Consider the following 17,500-nt stretch of genomic DNA (forward strand, 5'->3'; position numbering starts at 1 on the left):
TCCGTACGAAAACGATTCGCGGCGGGAAATCCCTCCCTGACCCCCCGCTGGACCTCCAGGAACTTTTGGCCAGCTTGGAGGGGGCCTCCTGACCCCCACAAGACTTGCCAAAAGTCCAGCGGGGGTCCGGAAGGACCTCCTGCCGTCCAATCGTGTTCGTCTATGGCCGCCGCCATTTTTCGGCGCCATTTTGGAAAATGGCGCCGGCCGAAGACAACAAGATTCAGTAGCAGGAGCCCGTTCCGGACCGCTGCCGTTCCGGTCCGCCGCTGGACCCGCAGGTTATTTGTCATTTGGGGGGGGGTTCGGGAGGGTGGGGGATTTAATTTAAAGGGTCGGGGGTGGGTTTTAGGGGGTTTTAATGTGCCGGTTTTGCGATTTTACGTTTTTTCGATTTTACGATTTTTCACGATTTTTCACGATATTTTACCCCCCCAAACGGCAACAATACGATTCCCTCCCCCTCCCAGCCGAAATCGATCATTAAGACGATCGAGGACACGATTCACATCTCTAATACATGATTCATCTGAGGTGATATCTTGTTCATGGTAATTATATCCCTCAAATATTTTTGTGCATCGTTTTTGTGGTCTCTTACAGTATATATAGTAACACAGTAAATGCCAAATTGCGGCAGAAAAAGACTCAAGTGATTTATTCAGTCTGCCCAGCAAGCTTTATTTGTTTATTTTTTAATGTATTTATTTTTATTCTGCTAATTTAATAACTGCTGCTTCGCTGCAGGTTATCCCATGCCTCTACTGGGTAGTAGATTTGTTTGCTGCCAGGGAAATGATGAGGTTCATATTCAGTCACCTTCCAGATAGCAAAGTTATCCAGATCAACTTACCCATCTGCCTTTGGAAGTATTTTCAATAGTGCAGTCCTACTATTAACGTTTTAGATCCTGCTCATTGAAGGAGTTATTTCCTGATGCCCCTTTTTACATATCTTAGTTAACTAGACCCAAATATGGTATAAATATGGTATAAAAAAGTTTGCAAGTCATTAAAAGTATATGAAAAAATGTTCCACTTGTGGAACGTTGGTACCTAAAAGGTTAATACAGCTGGCTAACGATACTCGGCTAACCTTAGGTCACCTCTTTGGCCCTACCAGACTTAGCTGGTTCAGGCCTAGATTCACAAAGCCGCAATATTTTATCACAGGAGAGGCCCAATATCATCCCTAATCTAACTCGACCCCTGCCCAACTTGGGGCCAACATATGAGGCAGCCCCACAAAGAAAGTGTAAAAATAGAAAATATCCACCGTGCGGCAATGAACCACCACCCTCACCTAAACCCTCCCCAATCAAGCAAATGCCTGGGTCCATTAGTTGCCCCTCCACCCTGAGCTGCCTCCCATCCCCCCCCCCCCACTTCCATACAAAGAACAAGACAATAGCCCCCCCAAAGTTACCTGGTGGGCTAGTGACTGTGACCCTGCACCCCCCAACACTCCTTACTTTTAAAATAATAATTGGTGGCCAGTAGGAGGGACCAGTGCTCCTCTAGCCCCAGTCCTGGTCAACACCATTTTCCAAAATGGCACCGACCTGCCTTTGCCCCACCAAGTGGTGCCATTTTCCAAGTGGTAAGGGCAAAGGCCCTATCACAGCTTGATAAATCTCCCTATAACTTAGCTGGCTAACTTTGAATATCGAAGTTAGCCGGTTAACTTGACTGGCAAACTAAACTCCTCCCAGTTACGCCCCCTTTGATAATATAGACCAGTGGTTCTCAACCTTTTTTCTGTCGGGACACACCTGACAGATGGTTCCCACATGCATGACACACTGAACCAATGATCGTCACGGGGCTAGATGTAAAAGTATAGTTTGCATCCACGGGAACCCCCTCCCCCCCCCCCCCCCAACCCACAATAATGGATGTAAAGCAGAATTATGACATTCCCCATACAACTCACCCTACAAAAAAGATATTTTGGTTCTGGTGTCATCTCAGTAACAGCAACTCAAACTCCTACTACCAGGCTCAATAGCCCTACTTATGAAAAGACAGCAGTTTACCACCAATGCACGTCCTCTTGAGAAAACACAACAAATAAGACTGATAAAACTCACATGCTAGTAAAATATTTCATCTCGGTAACAGACACAGAACCGACCTAACATACTCCCAGGATCTGTAGTAATGCACATAAACTAATCCGCACACAGTTACACCTGTATTATGGAATGTACTCAACCAGTAACAACCCTATCTATGAAAATGCAACACTACAGATATTAAATCAGGCCCTAAACACCAATGCACCTCCTATTAAGAAAACAGAACTAGCAAGCAGCTATAGATCCCCACACAGAAATAAAGCTATACTAATAAGCAGAATAAATGTTTCAAAACAGCTATGAACAGAATAACATCCAGCAATTAAAAACTCATAAAAACTATTAAAAATTCTCCAGATACCAATAAAATATTTCAAAAAAGCAGACATCACATAATATTAAATAATTAAAATGGCAGTCAATCAAGAAAAATAAACTTAAAAAGCCACCTTTACTTACCCCCTCCAGCAGCTCTCCTACTCCTGTCCTCTTCTATGCAGGTCATAGCACACACCAAAAGCAGTAGTGGCTAAGCTCTATACTCATGGTCCTCTTCCTTAGGGCCAATGACCAGTCTTTTCTGTCTCTCATACACAGACCATACCAGTCACATCCCCATGACCAGTTTCTGTCTCTCACACACCAATCATCTCCCAACCAGTCTTTGACACACACACCAGTCACCTTCCTGAACAGTTTCTCTCATGCCATATACACACACAGGCTTCCCACTCCCGTGTTCTATCTTACATATATGGGCTTCTCACTCCCATACTGTCTCTCACACACACCCACACACCCAGGTTTCTTACTCCCACTTTCTTTCACATACACACACCCCAGTCTCTCTCTCTCACACATCCGTCACCTTACCAACCAGTCTCTCTCACATGCATGTACACAAACACAAGCTTCCCACTCCCATGCTCTCTCTCACATATACAGGCTTCTCAGTCCCATTTTTTCTTTCACACCCACCCCCACAATACCAGGCTTCTTACTCCCATGCTTTCTCACATACCCAGATTTCTCACTTCCAAGCTTTTTTTCTCTCTCTCACACACACACACATCAGTCACCTCCCTGACCAATCTCTCACTCTCACACACACTCCATTCATCTCCCTGACCAGTCACTTTTTTTGTCTCTCACATATACACACATCACCTTCTCTGACCAGTTTCTCTCAATCACACACATGCTCTTAATCACACACACATTCTCTCACTTACAGGCTGGCTGTCTTCTCTCTCACTCACTCACTTCCTCCCCCCCCCCCCCCCCCCCCCCCAGCACAAATGGTAGCTGCAGCAGCCTCCTCCAGCCCCTGCAGGCCAAGAAAGAAGAATCCCATCGGCTGCGGGAGGCTTATACTGCTGTCTCCTTTGCCGATTGCCGGCTGCTTTGATTGCTCCGAGCCACACTACTGCTTGGAGGCCGATACTGCTGCCGCCACTACTTTTCCACGTGGCACGGCTTCTTCTCCTTCCCATGCACTGCACTGCCTATCCCGTCCTGTTCCAGGGCAGGCGCAGGAAGAAGAAAAGGTCAGCCGCGGGTGCCACAGCTTCCTCTAACATTGCTGCCATTCCCATTGGGCTTGAACGTGCTGATAGCCCGGCGGCAATGGCAGCAGGGAAGGAAGAGCAGCGGGAGAGACCAGGAGCATGCCACCCACCTGCCGGTGCTTGGTGACACACTGGTGTTTCGCAACACATCGGTTGAGAAACGCTGCTGTAGACCATAATCAACTTTGCCGACAGCTGAGAAACATAGGGCTCGAAGGAAATGTACTTAAATGGTTCACCTCATTCCTTGCAAACAGATCTTTCCAATTAAAATTCAACAAACACTTATCCGACACATTTCAATGCTCAACAGGCATTCTGCAAGGATCTGCACTATCTGCATCTCTATTTAATATCTACATGCTGCCCTTGTGCAAACGACTAACAGACCTAGAAATAAACTTCTTTCTATATGCTGATGGTCTACAATTCTATATCCCACTAACAAAATAATTTGAAAAAAAACAGCATCACTTATCACTGAATATATGGTCACAATAAAAGAAAAACTTGCACAAATGAAACTGTCAATGAACCCCAATAAAACAATTAATTTGGCTGAGCCGAAACCCACTAAAAAATATTCTACCTGGTTTAGATCTCAGAAATTGCCAGTTAATTCCAGCAACTCAAGAGAAAGATCTAGGAATTCAAATTGATGAAAACCTAATGATGAAAGCCCACATTGGCAAACTGAACAAATCTGGTTTCTACAAGTTAAGAATACTGAGCAAATTGAAACCTCTACTAAACACTGCAGATTTCAGAGCGGTTCTGCAGTCTCTAATATTCTCAAACCTTGATTACTATAACTCTCTACTTCTGGGATTACTGACTAATCACTTAAAACTACTGCAAAATGCTGCAGCTAGACTATTGTTTGGAACAAAGAAATACAACCATATCACCCCAGCTCTGATTGCTCTGCATTGGCTCCCTGTACAATCAAGAATATTCTACAAAGTACTTACAACAATATTCAATAATATTCATCCGAACAATGAACAATGATGGGATTAACATTTAAACAACATATTCCTCTACGAATTCTCAGATCACAAAACAAGGGCCTCCCTGAAATCCCGACATTAAGACATTTTATTTATTTATTTAGAAAGTCTTCTGTACCGATATTCGGGGACATCATATCGGTTTACAGCGAACTCAAAGAATGGAAATTACAATGAACAGGGAGGGGGGATGGGGTACAAGTAACTAAAGCAAGTGAAGAAGGAGAGAGCAACTTCGCAACAGGCAACAAGAGCAGATGTTAGATTGTTGTAAAAAATAACTATATACAAGTTAATACAATTATGGACAGTGTTTGGAGGGAGCACTTAAAATAAGAACAATATTTCAGCAGGAGCAAAATACGTGGAGGGATGGAAAGGGGCGGGGAGGGGAAAAAACTATTATGTGGTTTGGGGGAAGGCTTGCTTGAAAAGCCAAGTCCTTATTAAAGCCCTTATTAAATCCTTATTAAAGACATGTATAAGTTCTCATCTAACGCAAACAAGAGAAAGAGCGATATCAGTCGCTGGCCCGAAACTTTGGAACGTCATGCCAGAGGACCTACGAACAATAACAGACACTAAAAAATGTAAGAGCAAGTTGAAAATTTGGCTGTTCAAAAATGCCTGCTGTCTGAGTGAAACCTCCAGTTCGCCATGAGTCAGATTTCCTAGTAGTTGCTGAACAATGCCCCCTTCAACCTAGTTCTGCTTCCCTTAATGTATCAGTCCTTGAAACTCACTCTTTGTCTCTAAATGTTTACCTAGTTTACTGCCTACCTCTGTTTTCCATCGTTTATTTATGAGTGTTAAACCTGTGCACTGTTAGGAACTAGAGATTCTCACATGGAACGACAGAAATAAATAAAATATCAAGCCACTGTATTTTGGGGGGTTGGCTGGCACTTTAAATGTGAAGTGGGATCTGGGTTAGGGTCCCAGGCCTCCTGCCTCACATTTATCACTTTTCAAAGTGGTGTAGGTTTGTAATTATGGCTGACAAACTTCTTGAGCAGTCATGATCAAATATTTGTATAAGATTGCATAGTAATGATCTTCTTTGTGTGCATTTTCATTATTTGTGTGCATTTGTATTATTCATGCATGCAAATTGCATGTGAAGAAGGGTAATTATAATAGGGGAGGGAACCTGGGTGGGGAAATGCAAAATATGCTGTATATTGCACACTATCGCAAATTAACATGTGTTAGAGCACTTGCATCTCCCAATTAGCCAGATAATTAGAGGTTTTTACTTTTTAGACTTATCTGGCAAAGCAGCAATTTTGCCACTTCTAGGCTGGATAAATTGGAATTTATCTGAATAAGTGCAATATATATGTGCTCATTATTTTTCATGCATGCACGTGTTGCAGAGTGGATTGATGCACATTTTATAACCTGTGTATATCATATCCGCACAGGTTGCCAAAATACAGGAGTAGATTTTCACGCATCCAGATATGCACATGTATAGGAACACACATGTGTTAAAGTTATCCTCTTAGGGAACAATCGAGCAGTATGTTGAAGTTCATGTGCACCGACCAGGAGGGAGACCTTAGTCAATAGTTTTGCTATCAGACACTATCAGGCCGATGCAGTAATTTAGGGTTTCAGAAACTGTGTGCTGGATTTTAGTATACATTTTTAACATTTTTAAACCCCCTATGACGTAAGCTATTGGGAGTTTTGAAAAAAAGCACGTTTAAGAATAAAATGTGCGTTTGGCACAGGTCCATTGCATATTTTAACTCTGGAAAGAAGGGAAGGCATCCCGGACAGGCCATAAGTACTGACTTATCAGGCTATCTGGCAGCTCTTGCCTCTTACCCTAATGCTGGCATGGATGAGGGTCAAGAAGTCCTTTTCTGTTTCTCTGTAGGAAGCTGTTGAAGATGCTCCATAGTCAGGGGTTACAGCTCTGGAGTTTCCTCATTATCATCGGGATTGTCACTTACACGCTACAAATCAATGGAATCCTCCAGCAAAACGGGTAGGACATGTTTAAATGTAAATAATATACCTGGGAACATAAGCATTCTGGTCACCCAAAGATTGGTGTGGATTAGCAGAGGTGAGTGGGATACACACACAATTTCTCAGTCCCTTTCCCCAAAGACTCAGGTTGGTATCAATGAGCAGGGTTAGCAGGACACACATACTCCAGCCCTCCCTCCTGCACCTACGAATGGTGGTGTTTGGTCAAGAGGACTGGAGGAGAGGGGGATGGATGCAAACAAACTCCTTCCCACCTCTCAACTCAGATTGGATTTGGTTAGACTAGAGGAAGATGAGGTGCATCCACAAATGTCTCTCTCTCTCTTACCTGATCCATGTTTTCAGGGATTAGCAGCAGCCAGGGGTGGATGCATGAATTGTCTTTCTCCCCTCCAACCACCACCGGACACACTCTGTCTCTGCCTCATGCACATAGACACACACATATTGTCTCTCAGTCTGTCTCTCACGTATGGTGGTGGATTTAAGACAGTCAGCTCTCCCACTCAGATGTTGCAGGCGGGAGAGGGTGGGATGGCAGGAAGTATCCCCCTGTGACATTGTAACCTGGAGAGGTCTTTGTGATGATACATCAGCTGGCCATCCCTGTGTAATGATACAGCCACACAACGATGGCTGCTGATGTATACTTCTGGTGGCAGGGCAGCCTATTCTGCCTATTTCAGAAGTCTGCCTCTGCTCACACACTTCCCCGACCCCAGCACATTCCATCTTCCTGCCAGAGGCCCAACCCCCCCATCTGTTCAGCTGCTCCTCTGATACCACTGCCTCCTCCTGACCTACATGTGTCGATGGCACAGCTTTCAGGATCCACGTAGGGTGACATGCATACCTGGGAACTCTCCGGATTTGGCCTGGAAATGCCAGAATTCTGGAGGAATTGATAGATCTCAGGCCAATATCCAAAATCCTCTGGGTGCTCCTTCCTGAAAGAAGACTGCAGGAGCCGCACAGGCAGGAAGGAGTAGGAGCGTCAGACCTGCGCTGAAAAAAGGTGGCAACTGTTTGTGTAGCCATCGGGTGGGCAGTGGTCAGAGAAGCTACCATGTAGCAGGGCTGCCGCAGATTCTAACCTATGGCTCCCCAAGATGATCAGGGCTGACATCGGACTCCATCCCGTGGCAGCCTGATAAGAGGATGCTCAGCAGTAGGGCCGCTGCAGATCTCATCCCATAGCGACCCAAGGAGGAGGCCTAGAGGCGAGGAGGAGGTCAGGGCCCAGATTGAGTGTGTGTGTGTATGAGAGAGAATGCTTGTGTGTGAGAGCCAGAGAGCATTTGAGGGTAACAGCCTGTATGTGTATATGAGAGAGAAAGATAGCATGTGCAAGCTAGAGCCTGTGTGTGTGTGTGTGTGAGAGAGAATGCTTGTGTGTGAGAGCCAGAGAGCATTTGAGGGTAACAGCCTGTATGTGTATATGAGAGAGAAAGATAGCATGTGCAAGCTAGAGCCTGTGTGTGTGTGTGTGAGAGAGAATGCTTGTGTGTGAGAGCCAGAGAGCATTTGAGGGTAACAGCCTGTATGTGTATATGAGAGAGAAAGATAGCATGTGCAAGCTGGAGCCTGTGTGTGTGTGTGTGAGTGAGAGAGAGACAGCGTGTGAAAAAACCTATTTGTATGTTTTAGAAAGGAAGGGAAGAAGTCAAGAGGAGAGAGAAGAAACAAAGAAAACAAAGAAACCATAAAAAAGGAATTAGGAGAAGAATGAGAAGGGGAACATAAAAAAAAAAAAGAGACCAGGACCAACCAATTAGAAAAATAATATCAGACAACTAAATTAAAAAAAACATTATTTTGATTTTTCAGTGATAGGTATATGTTATCTTTGAGAATGTGCAATATATATTAGTATTTGCTTGCTCGTCAGTATTCCACTGTTTGGAGTCCGGTTTCTTGGGCTTTCCATTTCAGTTTTGTTTGCATGTTTCTGTTTCTAATTTGCAGTCCCTTATCCTGTATTAGGTAAGGATCGATCTGTGTTCTGCGTATGTGACTGAGATGCAGTATTTCTGTTAGCATTTAGGGACTTCTAGAAGTACGGCTTGTTCTGTTACCCCAATAGGTGGTGTATTTAATGCTCTAGGGCCTGCTATAATATTTGCTTTGCTGCCATTTCATAGGTAAGCTTGCTGCTGTTTGAGTCCTGAGATTTAGTGCTGGTATGGTATGGTATGGCAAGGTATAGGTATCTTTTTCTTTTGTTTGTTTGCCATTTCATAAAGTGTTTGGCAGTGGAGGGTGTTTGGTTTCCTGTTCCTGAGGTGTGTGTGTGTGTGAAAGAGGGGGAGAACTGAGTGAGTGTGAATGAGAGGTATGAGAGTGAGTGTGTGTATGTGTGTGTGAAAGATTATGAGAGTGAACATGTGAGTGTATTAGTGCATGTGTAGCTGAGAAATGTTATGGCGTGCTGCTACCGGTGCCCCCCCTCCCCCCATCCTCATTAATCCGCAGCAATCTCAGGGTGCCTGGAAATCAAAGGTTTTTCAGGTATGGTGAAATGCTCCCTTCCCACTCCTTCCTACACTGACATCTGGAAAATTTCACTGTTTTCCCAGAGTCCTGGTAGTTTCAGCAAATTCCTGGAGCATTCCCAGTTATGCAAATTCACAAACATAACATCAATACAAAACTTATCACTCTTCAATGAAGGGGATGCTTATAACCTCAGAGAGCAGCAATATCTACACCCAAAGCAATACAATCTCAAGTTAACTGTCCCCACAGATTTAAAATAATGTACCCGCAAACTTATTACCAGTTTTCTAAGGGAAAAGGTACGCATGTATAGCTATCTCCAAAAATGTAATGAACAAATATCAACCTCACCATTTTTTCAAGGAAAAATACATGCGTACTTTTCAAAATGCAAACATATGCATGGAAGTGCAAACACCTCTCCAACCCTACCCCTAGAAACACTTCTGCGGACTGCTGGTAAATGTACGTGCATACAGGCCCTACACACATATCACATGGGTGGGTTTCTAAAAACACATTTCCACTTATTTACCAAGTGGCTTGAAAATGACTCTTATTATCCAGCCATCAATGCTTCAGTTCTTTTGAAATAAAGCAGAAGGTCAGCAATCCACTTTGTTGTACATTCAAGTGTTTCACTCATGTGAGTGAACATTTCTAAAGGTATACACAAATTAGAATGCTATTCCAATAAATCATCATAAAAACGAATGCAATATTAGGTACACTGTAGACCTGTTATAATGCGGTTCGATATAACATGAAATCACTTATAACACGGTCAAAGGTTGGCTCCCAATTTAGAATTTCATACATACTCAGTGCCACTTAGCCAAATAAGTCCATGCTTGTCTGGTAAAGTGGCAGCGGATTATTCTTTTGATATAATACAGATTCTTATAATGCGGTCCAAATTTTTGGACCTCCATCTCCTCATTGTATTAGTTCTATGGTGTACTAAGAATTCTGTTAATCCATCAACAGGTCATTAGTAGCTTGTATTATTACTTGCAATTACTTGTAAGTAATGGCTACAATACTGCCTATTCTCCTATACAGCCTGCAGACAATTTTCAAAGCGATTTGTGTGTATGTGGGGACCCCTGATATAAAAGCAGCTTGCATCATTGCAAGGTGTGGCATTTTGAGTTAGCAGTCAGAGAACATAAGAACATAAGAAATTGCCAAGCTGGGTCAAACCAAGGGTCCATCAATCCCAGCATCCTGTTTCCAACAGTGGCCAATCCAGGCTACAAGTACCTGGCAAGAACCCAAACACTAAGTAGATCTCATTCTACTGATGACTTTCTTCCTATTTTGATGTACCAGGGCCTAATGGCCCTGAACCTACACTGATTAAAAATGGGCAATTGCCTTGCTGGTACACAATCTGTCCAGTAAGGATGTCCCAGGATTGCTGAAGGGATTTCTGGACTTGTTTTGAGAGTTTTTCTGTGAGATCCCTGATACTTGGCCTGGATTAGAGGACTTAAAGGGGAGTTCTTTTTTCTTGGGAAGACCAGGAATGGGAGAAAAGTCGGCTGCTTTCCATCTCTCAAACTGTGGCTTGATCAGTGGTGAATCACTGCAGGAGAGTTCTCTCTTTTGAGAAGAAGTTTTACTGTCACTCTTTCTGCCCTGAAGTTGTGTGTTCCCTGCTCCCTGGACCTTTGATCTGAAAGCTCCGGTGTGTCACCTGGAGAAAGAGATGTGAGTAAGATCTTTTTATTAGACTTGAAGGCCCCCATACAGAGTGTCTTCACCCTGGGGAGCAGAGGTACTAGAGACTGAGAGTCTGTCCGGTTTTTTTTGATACCCCTGTCCACCTGAGAAGCCTTGCTCTTCCATATCTTGCAGGGTGAGTTCCTTCTCTTGCCCATTTATGGAGAGACACATGCACAGATAAAGAAAGGTTGGAGAACTGTGATAACAAGTTGTTTGTGCCAAGAACTGATATGTAAAGAGCTATCCTTGGCCAGTGAAGAATTGTGACAGTAAAGATTTTTGTATGGACACCCAGTTCGCGTGTCCAGAATATTTTGTTGGCACTCACATCCCTCTCACTGAAAGTGCAGAGCGACCTTCCCATGGAAGAAAAATTGAGCATCACCCCCACAGCCTGAGCGTTGGAGGAGTATTCCTTCCCCCCTTCCACTGTCAATAAGAATCCGGCACCCTGGGGCTGTGGGACAGAGAGACATCAACAAAAATGTTGGCCCTTGGACCCCATGCACCTCTCCTTTCTAGGTTCAACCACCGGAACAGGGGCTACATGTGCATACATTGGGTGTCTGAAAATTGCTTTCCCGCAATATAGCTAAAAGTATACATATTGTTCTACGGCACATGTACTTTTAGCCGCATTTATAAAAGGCATTGCTGGCAGCATATTTTGGGCAGGATTAGAAAATAACACATATATAAAATGGAAGTGCATGACAACTTACAAAGTATGAACAATCTCTCTCGTTGTCTTGGTACAAAATCCATGGGTAAAATGTACCTACAGACTCTGTCGCAAAGGGACAGTCTGGAAATTATTCCCTTAATTACTATCCCTTTCATATTTAGATATGGCCGAGAAGTCAGATGTGCAGATTTTCTACTCTTGTTATTACTTTTGCTTTAGATTCAGATAAAATGTGGTCCTCAAACAATACTTCAAGGATAGAAATGAGAAATGTTGTGGTCAGAAAATTCAAACCTTCCCAAGTTTTGCTAGAGAAACGCAAGGAAAACCCTTTCGCAGTATAAACATAGAAACATAGAAACATAGAAATGACGGCAGAAGAAGACCAAACGGCCCATCCAGTCTGCCCAGCAAGCTTCACACATTTTTTCTCTCATACTTATCTGTTTCTTTTAGCTCTTGGTTCTATTTCCCTTCCTCCCCCACCATTAATGTAGAGAGCAGTGATGGAGCTGCATCCAAGTGAAATATCAAGCTTGATTAGTTAGGGGGTAGTAGGGGTAGTAACCGCCGCAATAAGCAAGCTACACCCATGCTTATTTGTTTTAACCCAGACTATGTTATACAGCCCTTATTGGTTGTTTTTCTTCTCCCCTGCCGTTGAAGCAGAGAGCTATGCTGGATATGCATCTAAAGTGAAGTATCAGGCACATTTGGTTTGGGGTAGTAACCGCCGTAACAAGCCAGCTACTCCCCGCTTTGTGAGTGTGAATCCTTTTTTCTTCTCCCCTGCCGTTGAAGCTATGCTGGGTATGCGTGAAGTATCAGTTTTTCTTTTCCCCTGACGTTGGAGCAGAGAGCTATGCTGGATGTGCATCGAAAGTGAAGTATCAGGCACATTTGGTTTGGGGTAGTAACCGCCGTAACAAGCCAGCTACTCCCAGCTTTGTGAGTGCAAATCCTTTTTTCCACATTTCCTCTTGCTGTTGAAGCTTAGAGTGATGTTGGAGTCACAGTAACCATGTGTATGTTTATTGACTAAGGGTATTGTCTCCAGGCAGTAGCCATCATTCTGGCGAGTCACCCACTCTTCATTGGCGGCCTCTTGACTTTATGGATCCACAGTGTTTATCCCACGCACCTTTGAAGTCCTTCACAGTTCTGGTCTTCACCACTTCCTCCGGAAGGGCATTCCAGGCATCCACCACCCTCTCCGTGAAGAAATACTTCCTGACATTGGTTCTGAATCTTCCTCCCTGGAGCTTCAATCGTGACCCCTGGTTCTGCTGATTTTTTTCTTATGGTAAAGGTTTGTCGTTGCCTTTGGATCATTAAAACCTTTCAAGTATCTGAAAGTCTGTATCATATCTCCTCTGCTCCTCCTTTCCTCCAGGGTGTACATATTTAGATTCTTCAATCTCTCCTCGTACGTCATCCGATGAAGATCCTCCACCTTCCTGGTCGCCCTTCTCTGTACCGCTTCCATCTTGTCTTTGTCTTTTTGTAGATACGGTCTCCAGAACTGAACACAGTACTCCAGGTGAGGCCTCACCAAGGACCTGTACAAGGGAATAATCACTTCCCTTTTCTTACTCGATATTCCTCTCTCTATGCAGCCCAGCATTCTTCTGGCTTTTGCTATCGCCTTGTCGCATTGTTTCGCAGACTTCATATCATTAGACACTATCACCCCAAGGTCCCTCTCCTACTCCGTGCACATCAGCCTTTCCCCCCCCATCGAATACAGTTCATTCGGATTTCCACTCCCCATATGCATGACTTTGCACTTCTTGGCATTGAATCTCAGCTGCCATATCTTCGACCACTCTTCCAGTTTCTTCTGTTGGACTTGGGTGCTTCGTTCTCCCTAAAATTCTGGTGCAAATGTTCTTATATTATCAAGGGAATAAATTTGTCTTTACTGACCCAGCTGATACATTTCTCTTAGATAAAACTGCCACAACTTAAATTTATTTCTGAGATGCTTTAGGGGTCTTGGAATAAAGTACATTTCCTGGTAAGTCTTCTTGTTAAGCTTTTTTTTTTTTCTTTTTGATAATTACATAAGAACATAAGAAATTGCCATGCTGGGTCAGACCACGGGTCCATCAAGCCCTGCATCCTGTTTCCAACAGAGGCCAAACCAGGCCACAAGAACCTGGCAATTACCCAAACACCAAGAAGATCCCATGCCAGTAATAGCAGAGGCCATTTCTAGCTTGTTTACTATGCCCACCCCCCAGTTTGAGGAGTTAACTATGATATTATAATGTCATTTCATTGTTTTATTTTTTCCTTTTTTTGAATGCACATTATGATTCATTCTTTTTCCTTTATTTCATGTAAAATGATTAAATTTCAAGAAACATAGAATTAAAAAATATATATATATAAAATTTGAGGCCATGCTTCTCTCTCAACAGAATGAACAACTCTTCCAAGAATGATGCAATTACTAATACTCTCCTAATCCAAAGATTAACCAGGACAGGAGCAGCCAAGGCAAACAAAGATAATTCAGAACCTGCCAATGCACAACTGCAGAAGTATAGAAAGGCATTACAAGAAAAACTCACTGATGCAAGCTCAGCTGAGGTCAGCGATATTCAGAACAAGTCATTCCTCTCTACTTCCTCCACCCACCCTGACTGCAAACTCCAAACTCACATTGTGTTCCTTAAAATGCATAAGTGTGCCAGCAGCACAGTCATGAACATCCTTTTCCGCTTTGGTGAGGCCCGAAACCTGACGTTCGCTTTCCCAAAAAACAGAGGCATTCATTTAAATTATCCACATTATTTCAATGCCTCATACGTACAAGATTTCTCTCCTTATAAGAAGAATAAATTCAACATCATGCTACACCACATGAGGTTCCGGCAGTCAGAGGTGAGAAAACATCAGGAGAAATAGAGAAAGGGATGAGAGAACATGAAAGACAGGAGAGATGTAGAAAGAGAGAAAGTAAGAGGCAAAGAATGCAGAGAAGAAGAGAGAGAAAGACCTTTTCAAACTTGTAGTCTTTGAATGTTAAAATGTAAAAAATTCTCAACTAACCTAAAAGAGTTAAATACTGTAAATCCCAACATCAAAGAAGCACATAACAAAGAGGGAGGGCAATTTTCAAAGGTATTTTAACAGGTCAAAGTGCAGAAATTATCTTTTCTTAAATTTCCTGCCCAATATGTGTGTAGAGTGATGTGTGTATGCCATGTGTGCACATAAGTTTGCCCTACTTGAATTTTCAAACGTGTGCACATAAAATTTTCTCAAAAATGTCTGCATACATAATAGCAGTGTAATGATGCATGGGAAGTTTGGGATAATTTTCAAACTTATAGTATAGATGTATTTAAGAACATTTTCTATCTAATTTATATGGGCTGTTACAAAATTACCTCCATAATGTCAATGAGTGTATTCAAGCTATTAAATTACTGGATCTGAACTGTAAATCAGTTTCTCCATCAACGAGCAGGGCTGAAGTAGCCATGACACGTGGGTGATGTCATCTGATGGCGCCCAAATAGACCCATCTCTCTGCACTCATGGAGCTTTTATTCTACTGAGTATGCACAGGAGTTCCCATGCGCTTGCTGCCTTATGAGCCCCTCAGTCTATTTTTTTGTCTGTTTCTGCACAGATGTGTACTCTTTCTATCTATTTTTGGTACTTTGTGGTTTTCTTACCTTCAGACTCGCCTCAAGTTGCCTCAACAGCACTTCTCAGTGTTACAAAATTATATATGAAAAAGGATGCTGGGCTCCAAGCAGGTCACCTCCAGTGGCGTCAAGGATTCTGTGTGTGGCTGTAAGATGTTTGTTAAAAATACCTGCAGCTAACTTCTATGACTGTGGGTAATTGTCACAAAGTTCCCTTAGGAACAGGACCAGGGAGATGGAAGAATTCAGTGAAAAGTTGAGGGACATTCTTCCCCTGGGAATGGGACCTGCTCAGGCTCCCTCTATGCCCAAAGTGGGACCTCCTCCAGCTCCCATGAGCAAAGTTCCCCATCTATGGGACCAGTTCCTGAATCTGCCGCAGTACAGAGATTGAGCAAGACATGAAAGTGTCGTGAATAGAGGTTTGTGATCCCTTCAATATATGCATCAGAGCCAAGAATGCAGTCAGCTCTTCCGAAGCTTCACTCGGAATCAGCCCTGTTTATGCACCTTGGTGCCTTTGTGGCACTGGCCCTTGGCACTGTCAATACAATAGACTTTGGTGATTCAGCAGAAGCAGCCATCTATTTTGTCGATTCATCCAGCCTTTGCACTGTTGCCTCTCTATCCTTCAGAGCTGTCAGTGTACTGCACTCTGCACAACCAGAACATCAGTCCCCAGCCCTATTGGTGCACTTGTTGCATTTCAGGTTGGAACAGTTTTTGAGGGGACTTGAAGGTGAACCATTGTATTTTTCTCCATGTTGATGTCCTTATCTCTATCCCACCTCCTTGATTATTGTCTGCATTTGTAGATTCTAGATCCAATATGCTCCATAGTACCTCTGGTTTCTATGTGACTTTCAGTGCAAACTCAGGAGGGACCTCCTTCTTGGAGTTCACAAGCAACTTTGCAGAAAGATGACCCCATTCTTGTAACAGAAGAAGTCATCTCTTCTCCAACTCTGGATAAGAGGATACAGTAGTCCATATACCAGGTAGCTGATTGGTGAAGACTTCCTTTGCTTGGCTGGCAGCAAGTGACAAGGACGACACATTTCAACTTTTCTTGTGCAGAATGACAGATTTGTTCCCTCAAGGAGTCGTCCATCGTGCCTCCATGCCTCAAAAGTTCCCAGCACAGTCCTGGTAATGGGAGCAAGCCCCCAACCATCCCTCTCTGCATAGAAATCTAGCCACTCTGAGGAAAGAACATGCCCTAAGAATATTCTGAGACCATCGAGGACCCTAACCTGATTACCTTCATCATCATTGGAGTCATGGGTTAATGTCCCTTCACCTTTTGATTCTGAGGAAAGGTCTATAAGGAATCCCTCATACTCCTTACCTAATCTACTGGAGCATTCTTCTCCACCAGAAAACCTCTCATACTCCAAATTCCTTGACCTGCTAGGGTGCATGCGCATGCACAACCCACATCAAAGTACGCCCAGTGGCATGAACCTCAAGGGCTTTCCCTCAATCTGACGTCATGCCATCCGGGTATATCTACTTCTCAAGATTGCTAGCTCATTGAGTTGGCAAAGACTCAAACTAAGACTCGAACTAGGACTCTAACTGTTCCTGTCTGCGCTACTCCGCCGCTTCCCTGCTGCCTGCAGGAAGCTCTACCTCTGCCCTTCGGGGTTTGCTACTAAATTTGGTACCCACTAATCGGGGGCCCACTGTTCTATTTCAGGTGCCATTCAGGGAACAGGTACTCTCTCCTCGAGGGCCTGCTCTCCCTGCCTCAGTGCCTGTACCTTCTACAACTATCTGGTGGAATCGCATCCATAACAGCTAACACCGAGTGAGTACTCTAATCTCTCATCTGTCTCATTTACAGTAACTCCTCGCTGGGTAATCTGCTGCAGAACCTCCTGACGTCAGCTAGGAGAGAAGAGCTCCCTCTGCCGAGATCCCTGAGACTACAACTCACCACTGCCACCTGGTGGCCACTTCAAGATGTATAATAAAAGAGTTCAAATTCCGGTGTTTTGTGCATCAGAGTCTAGCCTAGTGCTGTGGCTACTCACGGGGCTCCTCCCCATGGGCGTGGTCATCTCCACAGCACCCAAGGATCCACAAAAACACACAAAATAACAACAACGGGGTTGGTATTGGTGAAGTTCCAGCTGGCCCTTGCTTCAGTTCAGCCCTGCCTCCCGACGGTGGGGACCTGTTGGGGGTTCGCTCCGTCAGGTAGTGCCAACTCCCCCTCGGGCAAGGGGTCCACATTCTCCTCCTTCAACACTACAAAAATTCACCCAAGA

The 17,500-nt window shown here is 43.8% G+C and overlaps 1 protein-coding gene across 1 annotated transcript in view; it reads left to right on the forward strand.

Annotated features, from left to right (window-relative positions):
* The window catches only part of LOC115099529 (galactose-3-O-sulfotransferase 2-like), a 41,743-nt gene that overhangs the window by 1,207 nt on the left and 23,036 nt on the right, over positions 1–17,500 (forward strand). Inside the window, exons 3-4 of the mRNA XM_029617220.1 lie at positions 6,541–6,651; positions 13,989–14,454. Coding sequence (XP_029473080.1) covers positions 6,541–6,651; positions 13,989–14,454 — 577 coding nt within the window. The remainder of the gene's footprint in view (positions 1–6,540; positions 6,652–13,988; positions 14,455–17,500) is intronic.

Source organism: Rhinatrema bivittatum, chromosome 9, assembly GCF_901001135.1.
Source record: "Rhinatrema bivittatum chromosome 9, aRhiBiv1.1, whole genome shotgun sequence".
NCBI classification, from domain to species: Eukaryota; Metazoa; Chordata; class Amphibia; order Gymnophiona; family Rhinatrematidae; genus Rhinatrema; species Rhinatrema bivittatum.